Source organism: Seriola dumerili, unplaced genomic scaffold, assembly GCF_002260705.1.
Source record: "Seriola dumerili isolate Sdu_G_001 unplaced genomic scaffold, Sdu_1.0 BDQW01000068.1, whole genome shotgun sequence".
In the NCBI taxonomy this organism is placed as follows: domain Eukaryota; kingdom Metazoa; phylum Chordata; class Actinopteri; order Carangiformes; family Carangidae; genus Seriola; species Seriola dumerili.
In genome coordinates this window covers 8,123,518-8,143,405 of record NW_019174323.1, presented here as the reverse complement: position 1 = coordinate 8,143,405, position 19,888 = coordinate 8,123,518, and the positions used below count along the sequence as shown (strand labels likewise).

The window sequence follows — 19,888 nt, the reverse complement described above, 5'->3', positions numbered from 1 at the left end:
GTGTGTGGGGGTGGGCGGGGGGGTGGGGGGGTTGGAGTAGTCCATTGTTTATCCTGATGGATTCCAGATGATGGCAGAAGGAGGCAGCCAACCTCCTGGGCCTCTCTCACCAGGCTACAAGGATCTGGGCCAAGCTTATCTGCTGCAGCCTTAAAATCAGGCTTTACATCGGCCAATGCACTCTGGGGCTGATTTAAGTAACACAATTTAAATGATGTCTCTTTGGCTTGGGTGTGTTGTAATGCACATAATAAATTAATAAAAAACTATTTATCTTAAAAGAAAACCGTTTCTCACACATGGTTTTAGGCTGCAGAGCTTTGATCAAATACGAAGAATCAGATTTGGGAGAAAATGGGATGTTTGTGTCAATTTGAATGTTATGCTTTGTGTCAAAACAACCTTTGACCGAGTCCAAAACATCATGCCTTCATGTTTTTGGCCCTGCTATTGGCATGGCTCTAGGGATGGCAAGGTTTGTCTGTCAGTTGGTCCACGACTTCGGTCCAGATTGAAATATTGCAACAATTACCGGATGGATTGACAAAAAAATTGAGGAGTGACCCAGGAGGGATGTATTCTAATGACTTTAATAGCTCTTTCTTCTCATGGGGATGTTACAATGAGGTTTAAATTTGTGGTTTAGACTGAGATGTCTGAACAACTTTTGGATAGATTGAAAAAAAAACAAAAAAAACTTTCAGGGTGATTTGTAATAACCGTGGTAACTTTTCATCAAGCACCATCTTCAGGTTAAAAATGAATTTTGTCCAATACTGTGACATTCACAGGCTCAGCTTTACTCTGTTTAATGCTTACTAGCTAAGGTTAGCATGCTAACATGCAAAACTAAGATAGCGAACATGGTAAACTTTATACCTGCTACACACCATGTTAGCATTGCCACCGTGAGCATGTTAGCATGCTGACATTAGCTAAAAGGACCGTTGTGAAGTCCAGAGAGAGAGAGAGTTGCTAGCATGGCTGCAGAATCTTGTTACTATAGGCTATACTAAAGAAAAGAGGCCACAAAAACATTTTCCACTATTGACCATAAATGTGTTGCAGTTCTTCGTTTTATCCTACGACATAAAATATGCAGTAAATGCCCCAGTCTTGATTTCTCGACAATGAAGAACATTCTTACTTGTTGTGCCATGCATGCAAGTGGCTCGATGACGGATTTGTACATTTTTCTGCCTTCACTCAAACTTTCCTGGTTGCCATAACAGTGTCCATTCACAGTCAGGTCAAAAGTGTGATCGTCATTTGTCGGTTGTCAGTGTCACATCTTTGGATGGACCGGTGGAAACGCTGGAGTGCACCATGCCCTTTGCTACCCTGTGGGCTCCAGACTTTAGGTAGAGTTTGTTTTGCTTGTTCTGCAGAGTGAAAGCTGTTTCCTCCCTCAGGAAGATGATGCTCTGTCTGCTCGCCCTGTAGGCGCTTGAGAGAGAGAGAGGGCTGCCATCAAAAGTGACCTCCCACAGTGCCTCATGGTGGCTGAATGATGCAAACACAGGCCTCAAAATGCCTCACAGTGGTCTTAACAGTTAGAGACTTGGCTGTTGGAACTCTCAACATGTTTTTTTTAACAGATGTAGTCCTGGAAATGAATATAATGATCTGTTAGAAGTTTTGAACCTGACATATGTTCCTGCTGTGAAATCAAAACAAGATTTGATGTGAACTCATCTGGTGGTGCGGGCCGTGTCTTAATTTTGACTTGCCCTACTTTTCAGCTGAGGTGCTTTTAATTTAAACCAGTCTTGTCGAGATGATTTCTTTGTGATGGGTTTTGGATTTTGTCATGTTATACAAGTGCAGAGTTCATCTGGGTTTTATTTCCTGCCTGCTAAGATCTTTCTGTCCTGATTGGTGGGCCAGGGCCAGCTGGGAGGGATGACTGAGGGCCTAAGGTATTTGTCCTATAGCAGAGAGGCCTCTCCCATTGGTCCCCCCACAGGCCGGGGCCTCCTTTATGGTCCCTTGGGAACACAGCTGGAGGGAAGGAGTTCATTTTTAATGGGAAAGCGGAGACTCCTTCTTTTCTGTCTAACAAATAAATTACACTGAAAAATTACAATATGCTCCAGCTTCCATGGAATAAACCACTAAAGCATTTAATCCTTTCTACTTGCTTCTATAATGCAAAGAGTCTTTTTAATTTCTCTACCATCCTTCTACATCTATACTTTAGATAAGATAAGAAAAGGTTCCTTTGAAATGTGTGGTTCACTCTTCCGGAACTGTAAAGATTAATCGAGCACCAAAGCAAATGATCTGTTATCTAACTAACAACAGAAACCATAAATAATCATTTCACTCCTGAGACAAAGCTACTCCTTAAACTCGACTCTCTTGACCACCAACAGGGCTGCTATCACTTCCTGTTCTAATCACGCAGAGCTTCAAATTGGCCACCGTCCAAAGAAACCACATTGGTCAGTCGGTCTCCAGTTAAAGGTGTTGAGAGGCAAAGGCCAGAATGTTTGCAAAGCTGCTGAGGTTCACACATCGAGAAAATATGTCATTTTAAAGCATTTAAGTAGTGAAGTGAAGCTAAAAGTGGGTTTCACATGATGTCAACAATGTATAAACTGTTTTCTACCATACATTTCTGTTCAGGCTCGACCCAAAGGTGAAGGCCTGACCCCGTATCAGGGAAAGAAGAGGTGTTTCGGTGAATATAAGTGCCCTAAGTGCAAGAGGAAGTGGATGAGCGGGAATTCCTGGGCCAACATGGGACAAGAATGTATCAAGTGCCATATCAATGTTTACCCTCATAAGCAGGTGACAGCACAAATCCGAAGTTTTGTTGATTAGTAAATCAGTAAACATAACTGCAACGTTAACTAATTAACTTTTTTGTTATTTGGTTCCAGCGACCTCTGGAGAAGCCGGACGGGTTGGATGTGTCGGACCAGAGCAAGGAGCATCCACAACACCTGTGTGAAAAATGCAAAGTCCTCGGCTACTACTGCCGCCGCGTGCAATAACACACTCTGCTTGACTTCCTTCATTTTAATCGAAAAAGGGACGGTTACATTTTAATGACTAAAAACACATGGTAATAAACTCTATTGTGCTGTAATGCATCTAACAGTTTATTCTCATGAAAATAGTCTCTCTGACGCCGTGACTCTCGGTGTAAGAGGCTCATTGTGGAGGAATTTTTCTACACTTTCTCTCAGTGGAGACGAGTACGTTGCATTTACTGGGTGCTAGTGAGTTACTCGGTTGTCGTTATGTGAATAGTCATTTGAAGTCTTAACTATGAACCAAGAATCTTACCAACTGTGAATTAAGAAACTTTAGCTCTGTGTCTGCCTTCACTCGTCTCGGAACAAAATTCACGAGTGAAGTTTCCAGATGAAGATTCTCTTTTACATGTTTGTATATTCCAGAAATAACTTAAAGTGATGTTTTCTGTATAAAATATGCAACAAGTCTTTACTAAGAAGGATATGCAGTATTAATGTGTATCTGCATTATTGTCTGTATTATCAGTACTGGAGGGTACATAATTTTTGAATATATTTTTAAGCCATTACTGTTTTGTTGATTAGTACACTTTGTGAAGGAATATATTAGCCAACTAACATTTATTCTTTATATACTATATGTGCCTACAATTACTTGTGGAAACACCTTGTAGGTCGTTTGTTATTCCAAAGTTGTAAACCAATGCAATATGGTAGAAACATTTTTTTTTCTCCTGACAAATAGAATAACCACCACCAAAGTGCTTTTTATGGGTTGTAGGTTGTAATGTCTCATATGTTACATGACACAGAAAAAAAAGGAATAATGTGAATGTACCAAAGATCATGAAGGATGAAGTGGAAGGTAGCATGTGCAAGTTGCTTTAGATGGTTTCTGTGACGATAAATAATGGTATGGAAAAGAAATACCCTACGGTTTTTAACTGTTTAAGATGTGTGACACGCCATTTAATGTGCCTTAGTTGGAGTAACCCATGAGATGGAGCTCTTGATCTCTTAAAATGTTTTTGTATTAAAATGCATTTAAGCGAGTGTTCCTGTTTTTTTCTGCTGTTCTGCAAAATTGGTTTTGATCTCTTAAAATATAAAAATATAAGCCCATAAGATTATAGTTTTTAATGCATCCATGTTGCAGTATGGATTTGAGAGCTGAGACTGATAATACCACACTGTCTCTTCAACATTAACTAATCCAGATGTTAAACATTTTTATCTTCCCACAACAGAAAAAAAACAAAACATTTTTTTGAGCATCTGGAAAAATTTACTTATCAGATTTGGCTTCATCACCTTCTTATATACAGTACCACCACTGACAGAACCTAAAGCAAGCTCCGATGCAATATGGCCTGACCTCTCGAAAAGAAGCATTTCCCTGCGCGGAAGCAATTAGATCTGACATTGCAGACCTTAATTCTTCTGGACAGACCTCAGCAGAATAAATACTTAGTGGGGATAAGATCATTAGTCAACTGAAGCTGATGAGGAAAGCAGAAGGAGGCGCGGAAAAATGACAAAACACTGAACTCATTCCGCAGCTGGTGATAAAAACACCATTCGCCTTTCCTCAATAAATGGGCACACCTTTAACTCGAACAGCTTTTTCAGCCAGTTGTTGAAGTGCACAACTTCTCCTTTGGGGATTTTTGTAATGCTTTGACATACAAGTTCATGTAGTATAAAAAACAGATGGCAAGAACAAGCTCACATATTTAGAAAAAAAATGACTTTTATTTATTGCAAATAAATGCCCCTTTCCCCAAAAATGTTAATGATCGCTTTCAAGTTCAACACACACTCTTCACATTTTATAGCACAACACAGTTAAGTGCGTTAGTTGTTGCAGAATTTAAGTACAAACCAAAAAAAAAAAAAAAAACCCACAACATCCTGATTCTGATATTATCTATTGCCAGCAGAGAGGTAGCACTCTGTGTCATGACTGAAGACAGAGTCTCTTTCACTCAGACTCTCACATTGAAATTACAGCAGGAGATGAGACTAGGACCGTGTCCACTGCTCATATGGAGTCTACTTGAGCTCTCCACAGTCTGTGATAGTGATCCTCTTGGAGGTTCGCCCAGACCGTGAACCGAAAGACTCCACTTTCTTGACCACGTCCAATCCCTCCTTCACGCTGCCAAAGACAACATGCCTGCCATCCAGCCTGAATGAAGAAAGACGACGTTTATTATCACTGCCACAGACAGTGAGACGATCAGCGATGCACCCAACTGGGTCTGACTTGTGGCTTTTTGTTGGGTGATGCCACTATTTCGGCAATTACTGTGCTATTTTAGGCCTTTTATAAATCTTCACATTTCTGTTCTCCAACGCCAAAACATAAGAATTCACTGCTTCCACCAGGAATTTTATTCTCAAGAGGGTGAGGGAAAAACCCTCCTCTGAAACAGCATTTTAACAATAACAGGACACATATTAAAAAAATTTAAAATAACAAAAGCATTCCAAAAGTAGCAGATTTTAAAGGCTGGGTGGTATATCAACTGCATGAGCTCTCTGGGACAGATTACTATTTTTACTATATTATTTATTATTTTCTTTATAAGAGTGTGAGCGTAAGAGCGAGGAGCCTGGGCTGTAAAAACCTCTGGCAGTGGATTTCTGTCCGGATTCCTGTTGAGTTGCCGTACATCCTACTTTAAAGTTAAAATAGGTAAGCAGACATCATTACTAAAGCTAAAATATATGAAAACTGCTTCAGAGTAACTATTATCTTTTTGTGTGGTTTGAGACTCACAGTTTAATGTTAGCAGTGTCTGAGCTCCACACTGCCACCATCACTGGTTACTTTGCCCGGTCACAGTTAAAAACACAGACATTCCTCCTGTTTATCATCCTTCAAAATCCTTAGTTATGTGGTTCTGTTTGTGATGTTTTGGCATAATTAAAAAGGAAAACTTCATATTTAAATCTTCTAGAAACAACACCATATGTGACAACCTTTACTTTGAAAAGGCAAATCTGTCAATGCCTCCACATTCATAATGCACATTTTGGAGGGTTACACTGTTGAAATGTGAGCAAAAAGTTGTTTGGTGAATCTGAGGCTTTGTGTTACAATATGGTGTATTTGATATTGATTATTAATTAGTTATTATTATGTCATTTAACAGGGTGTGCAGTTTCCCATACATCTAATTAACAGAGCTTTGTACAGATATCTCTAAAGGCAAGCCAGTAACAGACATTCATTTAATCCAAGAAATGCATAAGAATAAATACATTACACTTACATCAACCTCTATAATGTTGTGTTTGTCAGTACATACCACTCTGTTTTAGAGGTGCAGATGAAGAACTGGGATCCGTTGGTGTTGGGTCCAGCATTGGCCATAGACAAGATTCCTACAGTGCAACAATTTCAGATTCAGTTTGATCAAAATAACAAAATGTTAACTTAGAGCATGTTTTTACCCGAGCTTTTACAAAATGGCGTCAATAGTCACAAATCTATACAACAGCTCACTATGATGCAAGGATCAAATATTTACAAAAAAAAAACATTTCAAATATTATGGCCAATTTAAGGAAACTTCTGTCATCACTGTAACCACACCAACTCCATTATTGCTGTCTTATTTGAATACTAGTTGCACAATGCTGCCACCTGGTGGTGAAAGTGAGAAGAATCATGTCACACTGAGGAGCAGGTTGGAAAAGATTAATTTCCATTTCCAAAATAAGGAGTAACAATATGACAAAGAGGAACTGATGTATAAAAAAAAAACATAACTTTTAAATGATTCTCAATATATTTTTAGTACTGCCATATATCCACGTTACTGATTCCTTCTACGTCTGCCATTCTTTATTTTTGGCTCAGTGTTCACCAGCCTGGTTTCAAGCACTTCACTGCGAAGACGAGCAACTAACACTTATTCATGCATCATGCATTTGCGCTGTCCTGTGGTATCACACTGTGCTGTGCATATTAAATCTAATTATACTCTGTAGTTATCAAGTGGACTGTCTTCTTCCTGCACTTCATGTAGCTCTGCCCTGGACTACGGTCCCAAAGGAACTTTAATTTGTTCGAATGAATAACAAGCAGACTTGGCTTGAACAGTGGGATGTAGAATAATTACCAGGTCCAGTATGATTCAGTTTGAAGTTCTCATCAGGAAACTTCCATCCATAGATTGACTTCCCTCCAGTTCCATTGTGGTTTGTGAAATCGCCACCCTAAAAACACAAAGCACATTGCTGTAATTACACCACAGCAGCACGCTGGAGAATTACAGGACACGGGAGAGAGAAAACGAGAAGCCTACCTGGCACATGAACTGAGGGATCACTCTGTGGAAAATTGATCCCTTGTAACCGAAACCATGTTCCCCTGTGCACAGGGCCCTGAAGTTTTCTATCAAAGAGAGTTTGTGTCAGATTCTCCAGTCCACAATCCACACTGGTCAGTGAATACTCAGCGATCTTTGGGATGGGTCCCCAGCAAAAAATGGATACTTCAATCCGTCAACTAGTTAGTCATTGGGTTTTTGGTAATCACAACCCATTATTTCTTTTTGTTCTTGTTCTTCTGCGTTTTTTAACTAGGTATTAATCCAGATGTCAAGACATATCAACTGAAAAGGGCAGGTTAATATGTACAGACTTGCCCAAATTTTTGCATGTGCCAATTAATTTTTTTTGTTAAAGTTGGGGTTAGTTTGTTTTTCCTGCTTGACCACCATTGTTCAGTCATTATCTTGCATGATTCTTGATAAATGAAGATTAAGGTTTCTTATAAGCTCTAGTTATCAGCCTCTGGTTCTAGCTTGTATCAGTTTGCTGGTCTTTGATATGACGACTTTAGAAAAAATCATCGCTTACCTGCGGTTTTTGGCACAACTTCGGCGTTGAGCTGCAAAAGAAAATTAAACTGCCTGAGGTCACAATGTGAACAGGTTGTTCCCTGGAAAACTGTGGCTCAAATACTGACTGTAAATGCCACCGAATGGACTTCCGGCTAGTTTGATGTGTATAGCAGTTAAAAGCAAACATTAACATACTGAAAGTAAATGCCTTGTTGATTTTAATCCGCTCACCTCAAATGTTACTCTGCCCAGAGGCTCGTTGTCTGCAGCAATGTCAAAGAAAACCACCGGGTTGTTGTTAGCAGCAGCAGGGCCGCTGCTGCACAAACGTGCCGCGGTAAACGCCAGAGAACATAACTTTATCCTGTTTGATAAAATTAACATCTTTAGAGGCTAATGTGGCTCAGTCGTTCTGCTCAGGTCAGCAAGGAGACAGAAGTCACGCTTACATATGTGGGAAACGAGGAAGTTTTTCTTACGCAACCGGAAACACATATTCTCAAATCTCGCGAGATTAAACCTGATTGTGGCTGTTGTTAAGTTTTCTACCACTAGACTGGTTTTATGGCGTTAAAACAAACTCGAAACGTTTCATAAATTAATGTCAAGTTACTTAACTCGCATAAAACGATGCACAAATAAATGCGGAGTGATTTGTATCTATATATACAGTATCAGTCAAAAGTTTGGACTGACTGGTAGGCTACTCGATCTGTATCTGTGCCTTTAATTCACAACTCATATCACTTGTGCGTCAACTTAGAATTTTTCTATTCAAATATATTTGTGAATCTCAACCTATTTGTGTGGATCCTTCTGATACAGCATGAATCCACTGACTCCACCTGCCTTGTGTCAACAGTCTAGGCTGCTGCTGCTGGTGGTGGTACACTGGTATTGTTAATGTTTTCTTGGCACACTAATCACCAATCAATCATGGTTTGAATGCCGCAGCCTGTCCGAGTATGTTCATGTTCCATGTTCATCCCTTTATGGACACAATTTACCATCTTCATCGGGTACTAACATCTTGTGGGATCCATGCTGCTAAGACCTACGGCTGTTAAGGCATACCCAGGATTAGAATCATGTACTCAATAAAGTGCTCAGTAAGCGTATAATGGACGGGTTCAACTAAAATATTGTGAGAGAATTTGAGATTGAAAATTACTCCTTTTGCATCGATGGTGTTGAAGTTTGTTCAAATATACACTAGGCTATATGCATGAGAGTGGAAAATGTAGTTTGAGCAGTGTAACATTTTTTTTCTTGGAACCTTTGCTGCTTTCTAAGTCTACAAGAGTCATTTTTTTCCACTTATCTTTTTAATTTCTTCTTTTATTTTCTCATTTCCTCCATCACAAATTGCATAACAAGTGCTGAATGTAATTCCTAATTCCTCCTCATTCTGTTGTGTTAATTAATGTGGGCTCATATCTTTTCCACATAAGGTCAAGCTGACCTTAAGCTATGTTAATCAAAATGGGGATGAAAATTTGATACTCATAATTTGCACCTTCTGCTTGGGTAAACAGCCCGTGGGAATTAGGCAGGCCTAATCGTCAGACTGTGACGCAAGTGCACAAAAGAAAGGACCACAGTGACATACAGGTATCATCTGAATACATATTTATTAGATAAATATTAGGTTGTCACATCATCTAACTACATACAGTTCTGCAAGACTAAAAATCACAATTAGTTCCTTTTTCTGACCAGTTTAGAATATGAAATGATTGTACATACAATGTACAAACATAGAGACAATGGCCACATTGCATGAATCACCTTAGATTGTATCATTTTTCCAACTGTTCATGATATCAAAAATTGTACAAACTATGGATTTGGTTACAATCTTCTGGACCCGTCCCTCCCACCTCCTTTCTCCTACCCCACCAAGCGATTTTCTTTGTAACCTTGTTTTTTTTTTTTTTTCTTTGTTTTTTTTTTAAGCTTTAGCACCTCAAGAGTATGCAGGTGACAGACTAGAACACTTAGGCTAAATATTACATGTAAAACATAGCTGTCCCAGTTCCCCTAACAAAAGAGGTGAAAGTATATTACAGAGGGGGGAACAAAATGCTGAGATACCCACAGACACTAACTAACAAGTTTCATTTTCCATATTCAGCCACTTCCAGTAGAGGGGTTGCAAGCTTTTTATTATTCTGAAGAAACAATGCACATTCCCAGGGAAAATGAATACATTTCTGTTCACATGTCTCTATAGTCATTTACATATATACAGGCATTCTTGGGACGTTTGACCTAGCCTTGCCCTCAACATCCTTTTCAGGCCAGAACGATGAACATGCCCTTCCTCGCTGTATTTTTTAGTTTTTATTTTCCTTTTTTTTTTTTTTTATTTATTTATTTTTTTAAAACAACTTCCCCCAGAAAATGGCCTTTATTGTGATTGTGCAACTACAGATTTGGGGTGCTGCCTAATACACCAAATTGGCTGACAGAACAAAAGCTGAAATGATAATGACTTCCATGGGATTGATCAATAGTTTCAATTCAGAATGTAGAAAATGAAAATGAAGCAGTGAAGTGTTAAAAGACTTGATTCGATGTTTTGCTTGTGACTTAAATATGAAACGACATGTCAGTGTGCTGAATTGGAACAAATAATATTTCTTAAATGACGTTTAAAATAATGTTTACACAAAACCAGGGTGGTTAATTTAGCACAATGCTACAGTTGAAAGAAATTGGATTTCTAGCCTTACAGATTAATAAGAAAACCAGTACAAAATAATTTACCAAAAACAAAAAGGGGATAAAAATGTATATGGTCTCGTGCTTTCAAAAAAGCCACATTTTTCTATAACAAAAATATAAACAATATCATGAATTTCTTTAAAATATGGTTGTGATATATCTTTAAAATACCACTGTGTATTGACAATTAGCAACAATTATGATATTCACATAGCTCACTAATTACACTGAAAGCCAGCTGATACCACATCTTTTTGAAACCATTACTGTTCAGATAATCACCGATAAAAATGTTAACATAAATTGATGAGCAGACAACATTGATCATCTTCAATCAAATACATCTGAGCGTGAAAGGAAATATTGCTTCAAACCGAGCTTGACATCTGAAAATCGAAGTGATGCTACACAATCACCTTGAGCTGACGCAAGGAAGGAGACCGCCGAAAAATGGGGACACCTGTCTTTCTAAACGACAGGTGCGGGACAGAGTAGACTGGGAGGAAAGTGACTAGAAAGCACGGTGACCTGCAGGAAAATAGCTTATGAGACGTTCGGACTGGCCTCCCCGCAGCGAGGAGGCGAGACAGCTGTCGGATGCTGGTTACAAACAAAGTCAGTGGTCAGATGGGAGTTTGGGAGCGTATGTGGTTACGTCGGACGACTAATGATCAAAGGACAAACATTATCAAGATGATACAAAAATATTCACAATGATATTTACAGTACAATAGCATTTCTTAAAAAATAATACATTTGCATACTGAACAGCACTCTTCTCAAAAAGTGAAATTGAAAACAAATGTGGCAAAAGGTTTGCACCAATACTGCTTTAAAAACCACTTCTTGAACAGTAGTGATGGATAAACTGTATTTGTCCTCCCCTATATCTTTGAAATCAATATTACTTCCCATCACACCAATAGAAACACACACACACACACACACACACACACACACACACACACACACACACTCACACACACACTCACATGCACACACTCGCACACACATGCACACACTCGCAGTCTTACACAGGACCAAGCAAACACAAACATCTCCATTCTCATCCCTCCAACTTTGGTGATGTTGAGCAGTTTCCCAAAAGATTCATGGATAGTTTAATTATGCAGCAACAAAAAACAAACAAACAAAAAACAAAACAAAACAAAAACAAAAAAAGGAAAAAACAAACAAACAAAAACATAATACAGTATATCCAGCAAATACATGATAAATGTATTGCTGATATCAGCATTATCCCTTCAGTGTTAGTGTTAAATAAATCATACTAAATCTGACAGAAATCAAAAACAAACGTACAAACAAAAGAGCCGTGGAAACAGCAACTGATAAAAACCACACTATCTTTTTTTTTTTTTTTTTACCACTTGGAACAGCACTAGACAAGGGCTTGGCACACATGCACTTTGTAGACTACTTAAACAGCACATCATTTAACAGGGAAAGAGATGCAACTTTGCAAAAATGCTGACACGAGCGACACTGGGGCTCATGCAGAGCAGACGGCATGGAAGGAGTTGTAGCAGGAAGCGATAAACGCAGCAGGATTAACACAGGAACCCCAATCTCTCATATTGTACCTTTCATTTCCATTAAAATCACTCCTCTGTACAGGAGGATGGTAACTTTACAACATGTATAAGTAAGCATATGCTATTCTTATTATGTAATATAAACTTTTTTTGTTTTGTTTTAGTGGGGCCAAAATCTCCGTTCCAGCTGTTAACCCTTAGAGGACTGAAAAGCAGGCAAATCTCTTTTTGACAAAAATATGTATGTATCACAATTGTAGACAAAGTGGAAGCCGATTATTCCCAAAAGATTTTTTAAATGTTGGCAGAAGAGCAAAAAATTTTTAAAAAAACATTTTGTCAAGGACAGACATACACGGATCCAACTGATCTTTTTTCTTTTCGTAAAGACAGATAATTCTTTTTTTTGCATTGCCAAAATCTCTTGTGCTTTTAAATGATGTGTGGTGGACAAAACAGTGCGACTAACCAGACCAGTCGGGGAATGGAGCTGTGACACCAGGAAGCTGTGGCCTCTCAGATTGGAATAACAATATGGACATAACGCACACTGGCCAGATAGCGCAGGTTTTTTTCAGTTATTTTTCAGTTTTTTTTTTGTTTTTTTTTTTTGCGTTTTTTTTTTTTTTTTACAGTTAATTCCTTTTTCTTCTCAAAAGGAAACAAAACATGAATAAAAAATGCTACAACACGTTTCTAATGTGCACACATACACCTGTGTGTGGCGTAAAAAAAATCAACTGAGTATAGCTGCACAGTTCAAAAGGTATCGCCACGGGCTGAGCATCCCGCTGTGTCTTTGAGTTTTAACCTCTTTCAGTCAATCTGCGCTGGCGAATGAAAACTGTACAAGAGGAAGAAGAGAAAGGGAGTGCATCTTTGTGTTTATCAAGTACTGAGTGACTGCCCTGGGTTCTCAGGGAAACTGCAGGCAGTCAGAAAAGTTTATGTGTGTCTGAATCGCCTCAGTTATTTTCGAAGAGCGATAGAAGGTCATCGTTGCTATTGCTGGGGAGGTCTGGGGGATCCAGGTACGACAACAGCTCATCTGGGTTAGCGAGTTCTGGGAGAAGCTGTGAAGAAAAAGGAATGATAACAAAACTTTGGTTAGGCATTCAAGTGAACACAGGTTACTAAAGATTGGCTCTCAATCTATCTGCTTTGTGTTGGGACTCACGTCTAAAGATGGCTCGGGCATGTCCGACCCTGCTTGGCTGTCCAAACTGCTGGAGGGGTTGAAGGCCAGGTCGCCGTGGGGATGGTTGTTGGGGCCGGGCTGCTGCTGCTGCTGTTGCTGAGGAGGTGGAGCTTGTCGCGAGGGCTGCGGAGGCCCGCTGTGGTGTAGCTGCTGCCCTGATTGGCTCCCAGGGTGTGGAGACGCATGTAAGCTCTGCTGCAATGGACCATGCGATTGGTCATTGCCGGCAGAGTGAGGTATCTGCATAGAGAGGGGGAAATATTTAGACTAGGACTTGTAACTAGTTGTTATTTTGATTCTTGATTTGAATCTGTTGGTTATTTTTAAGATTAATCGATTAATTATTAAGTCTAAAAACTGTCACAAAATATTGTGCCCACTAGAACTTCTGTGACATTCAAAACGGATTCCAGTCTCTGTGACTTCAGCTTAGCATGATGAACTTAGCTTAGCTTTAAAGGGATGGTTCAAAATTTTCAGAAGTATACTTATTTGCTTTCTTGCCAGTAATTAGACGAGAGAGGTGATACCACTCTGTCTGTATGGTAAAACTTAAACTGGTCATCCAGTCTTTGTGCTAAGTTAAGATAACCTGCTAATGAAATGCAATGAAATAAGTAAGCATATTTCTCAAAATATGTTTTTCATTTTCTTTTCCTGGTGATCACATATACAGAGGATGGAGGTGAATGTGTGTGGTTGATTTTGGCAAGCTCTTACTCTCAAGTATGAGTAAGTATTTGCTATGAGATGTCTCCTTATATCCATAAAATCACATTTTTTAGGGTTGTTTCCTGTGCTCATTTTGCATGGAAGTCCACCTTATATTCTCTCTCAAACCCAATTTATACAGCACTTTTAAAATCACAGTTAGAAACTGTGCAACAGTTAAACAACACAGTAGAAGAAGAAGACAGAGAGAAGTGACATTTGCTGAAAAAAGACAGGAAAGTAGAAGGGTAGAAAAAGAGAACTCACTGAGTCAGGCATGTTGTGGGAGAGTGGCTTGTCTTGGGTCATCATGCTGTTGGGCATGTCAGGCGGGTGAGAGAGCTGGGGACCGTGCATGAAATCGTTCATCGACGTACCACCAGGGGTGCCGTGAGGGAAGTCAAAGTTCCCGTGCCCCTGGTAACTGTTTCCTAGCACACAATATAAAAAAAAACATTTAATACATGAGAACATTTCTTACAGTTATTTTAAACTTTCTGTAAAATTTCTAAGTTTCGCTGCCCATGACTTTGTATACACGTCTATTTAGAGATTGTATGCTTGAGCTGTATACTACCTTGGCTGCTGTATTCACTGTTGTTGCCCCCTTGCTGAGAAGGTAGTGATGGGTAGGGTGACGGTCCGGGGCCGAGCTGAGCTATCATCTCCATCACGTTGGGCATGATCATCTGGCTGGGGCTCATCGTCTTAAACCTCTTGGCCAGCGGTCCATCTGGATCCTCCTTGATGTGGATGTCAGATTTGATAGCCACCGGCCGCCAACTACATGTCGGGTCGATGGTTACCTCTTCAAACTCCGAGCTGGTGAAATACAGGTGAAATCAAATGGTTAAGATACAAAAAAAGTTTGGAGAAATATTATATGCATTACAAATTTCTTTCTTGCCTCAACTTACTTTTGGATGGCGTTCAAGATTCCCCACATGTACTGGTCCACTTCCAGTCCCTCTAACAATGCTGTTTTACTGAGGAGAGAAGAGGCAGAGCTTAAAATGCTGAGAGAGACAATTGTGTGGATTACAGTCAAAAACTATAAAGAGGGTAAATACTGCTAGGAATCTGAAATGAAAGCTTACTTGCATACAGGACATCGCCATGTCCCCCGCTCACAGTTCAGTTGTAAATATGATTCCAAATCAAAACACTGCAAGAACAAGAGAACAATCACACTTTTCATCCAGTAAACTACTTTAAAATTCTTTGTCCCTGAAGGCATCAGATTGTTGACTCCCAGTGTGTTTATCTATCCCTGTAGTGCTTACCTGAACGTGTTTGCAGTCATGGCCTCTCGCTGGAAGCTGTATTCGCCGGAAGGTGATCGGACATTTGAGGGAAACCTTGATGGCCGTCTGCTCCACGCCATCCTCTCCGTTGAGCGTGGCATTGCCCGATGATGCTGCTACGCTGCTGAAGTTCCTCTTAACTTTAAAGCAGAAGGAGATAAATACCATGTGTAAGAAAGGACTCTGAGAGTGATCGGGACTTTAGGGAGTGAAATGTGACTGCATTCTTGTGTGAATACCTTTGGTGATGCAGTGCTCTGCAGGCAGAAGCCTCTTCTTCAGTAAGCCCTGGAGGACAGAGCGAACCGAGGGCCTGTGGACCAGTTGCAGCACAAACAAGTGCGACTGCGGGAAGACACATCACTGTCACCATCACAAACATTCTCCACACTTGTATTAGTTTAATCCTTTCAACATGTGTATCCGGAAGAAAAAAAAACCTGACAGATCAATTTTTTATTTTGTTATAAGCTACTTTTATTTATCTGGCATCTATTTTTTGTGTCAGGATTTGTATAAACCTCTTTATATTAGTTCTGGAGATTTGTGCACTCACACAGCAGCAGGCAGTGACTGTGATCTGGATTGTGTTCCTTCCCGGCTGGCATACGTGTTTCAAGTGCAGGGGTTTGTGGGATGTCTTATTGTCGCCCCTCTCAATGGTGAGCGGTGTGGCGTTGACGCTGACTTGGACCGATGCCGGCCAGTTGGTGTTCATCTGGCGGTCTTCGTGATGATAGCACTTGAACTGCAGCTCCAGGTCCGATCTGGAGGGAAACAAGCAAAGAATGCAAACATTATAAGTGGTATGGATTGTTATGTCGCACATGGAGGAAAACAGCACATTTTTACATATCATTCAAGTTAATGGCGTACATGGTCGTACATGCTTGAGAGGGAAGTAAAAGTAATTACAGAAGGATCATAGAAAATGAATGACCTTCTCCAGAGTTAGCTGGGAATAGCAGTAGTTTGATTTTTTGAATAATTCTCGGCCACAGACAGTATGACTGCACAACCTTTTCAATCAGCTTGACAAGGGTTAAGATGAACTGAAGAATACCCATTGGTTCTTGACTGCAGGACTCTTATGTGAAAAAGAATTTCCAAGAACTTCTATCAATTTCAGTAGTAAGGTTGGTTGTCCTCCACAGAACTATGGATGTACACATTATTATATATGTTTCTCAGACATGTTTTTTTTCTCACAGTTTTGAATAGGTAATTCTCCTTGTACTGTTGTCCTTGTCAACGCTAACTCCACTGCTAACTCCAGTACACATTGTTTGTCCAAAAACAAGAATACATTCCCTCACTGGCTGCCAGTTGTATTTGATGAGGCATCTATGTATACTGATTATTTAATCAAGGCTGATCTTGTCAGAGGAAAATAGTAGTAACTTGAGAGTAGTGCCTTGTGGGATCCCATGGGATATTACCTATATGGCTTTTTGTCCAAATGGTTCTACTGTTAACCCCCTTTGTGCATTTGTACTTCTGCCAAATCTCAAGAACTGTAACCACTTTAACCACAGTTTAAGTTCTATTGCTCTCAAGAAATCATGGTCATTATGGTCACCACAACCATCAAAAAGATTTTTCATCTATTGTTCTTAAGTTGCTTTTACCAACAACCAGCATTTGGGTTCCCGGAAAAATTCTTGCACTTGAAAAGCCATATTGATGAGAATGTTTGTTTATTTGCAATGTTAAACGCATCAGTTTTCCAAAAGAAGGCGCTGGAATTGGGAAAAATAAAACTATTGTATGATGAAACTCTCACAGGGGGGTGGGGGGTAGAATATCTGGTAAGAATATCTAAAAATATACAGTATGTTGATTCAGTATGTGATGCCTTACCTCCACATTAGCGTCTGATGTACAGAGGGCCGTAAGTGGAAGACATGGTTGCTGACAGCCAGGTTATGCTCTAGCCTGAAAGGCTCGAGGACTACCCCATCCCGGACTGGGAACGTCAGGCGCAGCTCCTCATTGTGGTTGGCTATATAGGTGGAGAAAAATGCCAGTGAGACAGTCACAAATTTTTAAAAGAGAAAATCCTTTCTCTATTGGATATTTACCACTTACTGACCTGGTGGTGGAGGGAGAGCGGTGATATTTGGTTTGATGTCAGGAGGGAAGGGTGGCTTCACATCCTGGTTTGGCGACAGGTATGGAGGGATGTTACTTCCTGGAGTCATTGGAGGGGTGGGGTTGCCTGGCACTGGAGAGTGAGGGTAGTTACCCACCGGTCTGGGTGGCTATAGTGAAGACAATCAATTAGTAAATCATAGTTCACAGGACTGTAAACAACACAACCAAGTGTTGTTGATGATAATGTGATCAAACACAAGTGGTACTAAAATGCACTTACCCCATTCATATTACCCTGGTTGTACTGATATCCACTTCCAGGGAAGTTATTCGTTTGGCCGTTAAAAGGTGGCTCTTGCTGTAATTTCATTAAACAGGTTCAAAATTATTTTCTTCTCTTCACTTTGCTAAAAGACATATGATACCCTGCAAAATCCTGTAAATCCTAAAAATTTAGGGGGATAATAATCACACTGCACCTTATAATACTGGCCCATGGCACCGCTGGGTGGTGGGTATTGGCCCTGCAACTGCTGTCCTGGCATCCTCTGGCCGGGGTAGTTGGGGGACGGCAGTGGCCTGGAGGCATTGGGTGTGGGGTACTGCCCTTGCTGGTTAGGGAACTGGTTGTTTGGTCCATACTGCTGTCCACCATAATTTGGCTGTGCATGCAGTGGTGACAAACACATTCAACATATAGCAAAGGAGCTAAATCCTTAAAGTGAAAGCACTGAATTCATATCCACTCACCTCGCCTGGGTACGGTCTTTTCATGCCCTGCATACCCATGCTCTGAGGCCGGGGACCTGCATAGCCTTGCTGAGGCATCCTTTGGCCGTGGGCCGCGAAAGGCCCCATGCCTTGGCCCCTTGGCTGGTTCATTCCCATGGGGGGCCCACTCATGTTGGATGCATTCATGCCTGTGCCCATGTTCCCAGGGAGGGACGGAGGGCCGCGGGGTCCTGGCTGGTTCATGAACTGGCTGTTGTACGCCTGGTTTGGTCCCATCTGGAAAGAGGAACTCATCTGGAAGACAAAACGGGTTCAATCAACCATCTCGGAGGCAAAGATAAAAACCTTCCAACAAACAAAAGACAAAAATGTTCTAACCTTTCTAAAAATATGTGTGCTTTTGCTATTGCTAAATGTGCTATTTAGCTCCATTACGACTGTGCTAAAGCTATTAATGAAAGGATAGTCCTGAAAAGCAAAGTAATTTAATTTATGAATACAGATCCTATCACACTGGTGATATCAGTTGTGTGCCTTGTCCTACCGGTCCGTATTGGTTCATGTCCTTGTTCTGGGTTTCCTGCAGGGCAGCTACAGTGGCTGTGGCAGTGGCAGTTGCGGTGGCGGCAGCAGCCGCAACTGCAGCAGCCGCGGCTGCAGCGGCAGGCTGGGTGAAGTCTGAAGGAGGACGGGAGTGTGGAGGGATACCCATTCCACCAGGTCCAGGATTAGGCCCTCCTGGGTAGCTAAGACAAGAAGCAACAATACATAAAATATGACTACCATCATGTGGGATGAGTATGATAAATGTAACTGAGAATTAATTCAATTACTACAATAAAAAATACTAATCCACTGTCCACTTACTTGCCAGCAAAGCCTCCTCCTCCGGGGTAGTTGGGTCGTCCATACATGCCCTGCTGCATGTAGCCCTGGTTGGAGTTGCCTTTGTTGGGGAACTGCTGCTGAGGACCGGGGAACTGAGGCGAGTTCATCCCTGGATTGTTACCAGACATACCTGAGCCCATAGGGTTACCCCCAGGGTTCATGGGATTGTTGTTGTTGGCCATGGGATTCCCCAAAACCTGTTGGACATAGACACACAGAGACATAAACAGGAGGAACAGCAAATGCTGGATGCTTTATGATGATGATAAAAAAAAAAAAAAAACTACAGGTCTGTGTGACTGCTGATCTTTCACCAGTGAAACACTGAACCAAGAAACTGCATTTTGAAAGCTGGTACCAGCAGAATTAAGAGGTGGAAGAGGCGATATGAATCTGTTATTATCAAAACTGAAACTGGGAAAAGAGGGGTCAGTTCTGCCACGGCATCAAAGCTCACATTAAGGTCAGCCAATTTAACTCTGTTGAACTGTGTTTCCTTAACTCATAATGAGGGACAAGGGTTTATATAAATATATATAACTTATAACTTGCCTCTCTCACTTCTTCACCTTTGAAGTCTCTTTTCTAACAGTCTCCTGGTGAGAAACCTTCTGTAACAACATTTTAAAACTACAGGAATATGATCCTATCAGATGCAGTCCACTCAGACACGCTTTTACTAACTCAGACAGGTAGGTAGATCTCACCTGGCTCTGTGAGGTGTTTGTCACTCCCCAGACAGTGGTCACCACAGACAACGAACCTGGAGGCTGATTGGTGTTCTGTTGCCAGGGAACTGAGTCGTAGGGAAAAGACCCATCTCTGCAGGGGACGGACA

At 40.7% G+C, this 19,888-nt stretch overlaps 3 protein-coding genes across 3 annotated transcripts in view; 1 reads left to right on the top strand and 2 right to left on the bottom strand.

Annotated features, from left to right (window-relative positions):
• LOC111219759 (zinc finger CCHC domain-containing protein 24-like) overlaps positions 1 to 4,884 on the top strand; it is a 14,656-nt gene extending 9,772 nt beyond the window's left edge. The window contains exons 3-4 of the mRNA XM_022742525.1: positions 2,629 to 2,793; positions 2,886 to 4,884. Coding sequence (XP_022598246.1) covers positions 2,629 to 2,793; positions 2,886 to 2,999 — 279 coding nt within the window. The 3' untranslated portion in view covers positions 3,000 to 4,884. The remainder of the gene's footprint in view (positions 1 to 2,628; positions 2,794 to 2,885) is intronic.
• Positions 4,717 to 8,325, bottom strand: LOC111219761 (peptidyl-prolyl cis-trans isomerase A-like). Its single transcript, XM_022742526.1, has 6 exons — positions 8,072 to 8,325; positions 7,857 to 7,887; positions 7,301 to 7,389; positions 7,115 to 7,211; positions 6,299 to 6,374; positions 4,717 to 5,172 (listed from the first exon to the last, which is right to left on the bottom strand). Exons 1-6 carry the CDS (start codon positions 8,222 to 8,224, stop codon positions 5,037 to 5,039), a joined length of 582 nt encoding a protein of 193 aa, XP_022598247.1. The 5' UTR covers positions 8,225 to 8,325; the 3' UTR covers positions 4,717 to 5,036.
• Positions 8,326 to 12,814: 4,489 nt separating this feature from the next.
• zmiz1 (zinc finger MIZ-type containing 1) overlaps positions 12,815 to 19,888 on the bottom strand; it is a 38,969-nt gene continuing 31,895 nt past the window's right edge. The window contains exons 5-21 of the mRNA XM_022743361.1: positions 19,758 to 19,872; positions 19,030 to 19,247; positions 18,707 to 18,908; positions 18,181 to 18,456; positions 17,910 to 18,092; positions 17,711 to 17,788; positions 17,429 to 17,597; positions 17,197 to 17,338; positions 15,893 to 16,103; positions 15,576 to 15,681; positions 15,316 to 15,476; positions 15,130 to 15,197; positions 14,950 to 15,018; positions 14,610 to 14,854; positions 14,300 to 14,463; positions 13,301 to 13,561; positions 12,815 to 13,196 (exon numbers count right to left, since the gene is read on the bottom strand). Of these exons, the coding sequence (XP_022599082.1) occupies positions 13,089 to 13,196; positions 13,301 to 13,561; positions 14,300 to 14,463; positions 14,610 to 14,854; positions 14,950 to 15,018; positions 15,130 to 15,197; positions 15,316 to 15,476; positions 15,576 to 15,681; positions 15,893 to 16,103; positions 17,197 to 17,338; positions 17,429 to 17,597; positions 17,711 to 17,788; positions 17,910 to 18,092; positions 18,181 to 18,456; positions 18,707 to 18,908; positions 19,030 to 19,247; positions 19,758 to 19,872 (2,776 nt within the window). The 3' untranslated portion in view covers positions 12,815 to 13,088. The remainder of the gene's footprint in view (positions 13,197 to 13,300; positions 13,562 to 14,299; positions 14,464 to 14,609; positions 14,855 to 14,949; positions 15,019 to 15,129; positions 15,198 to 15,315; positions 15,477 to 15,575; positions 15,682 to 15,892; positions 16,104 to 17,196; positions 17,339 to 17,428; positions 17,598 to 17,710; positions 17,789 to 17,909; positions 18,093 to 18,180; positions 18,457 to 18,706; positions 18,909 to 19,029; positions 19,248 to 19,757; positions 19,873 to 19,888) is intronic.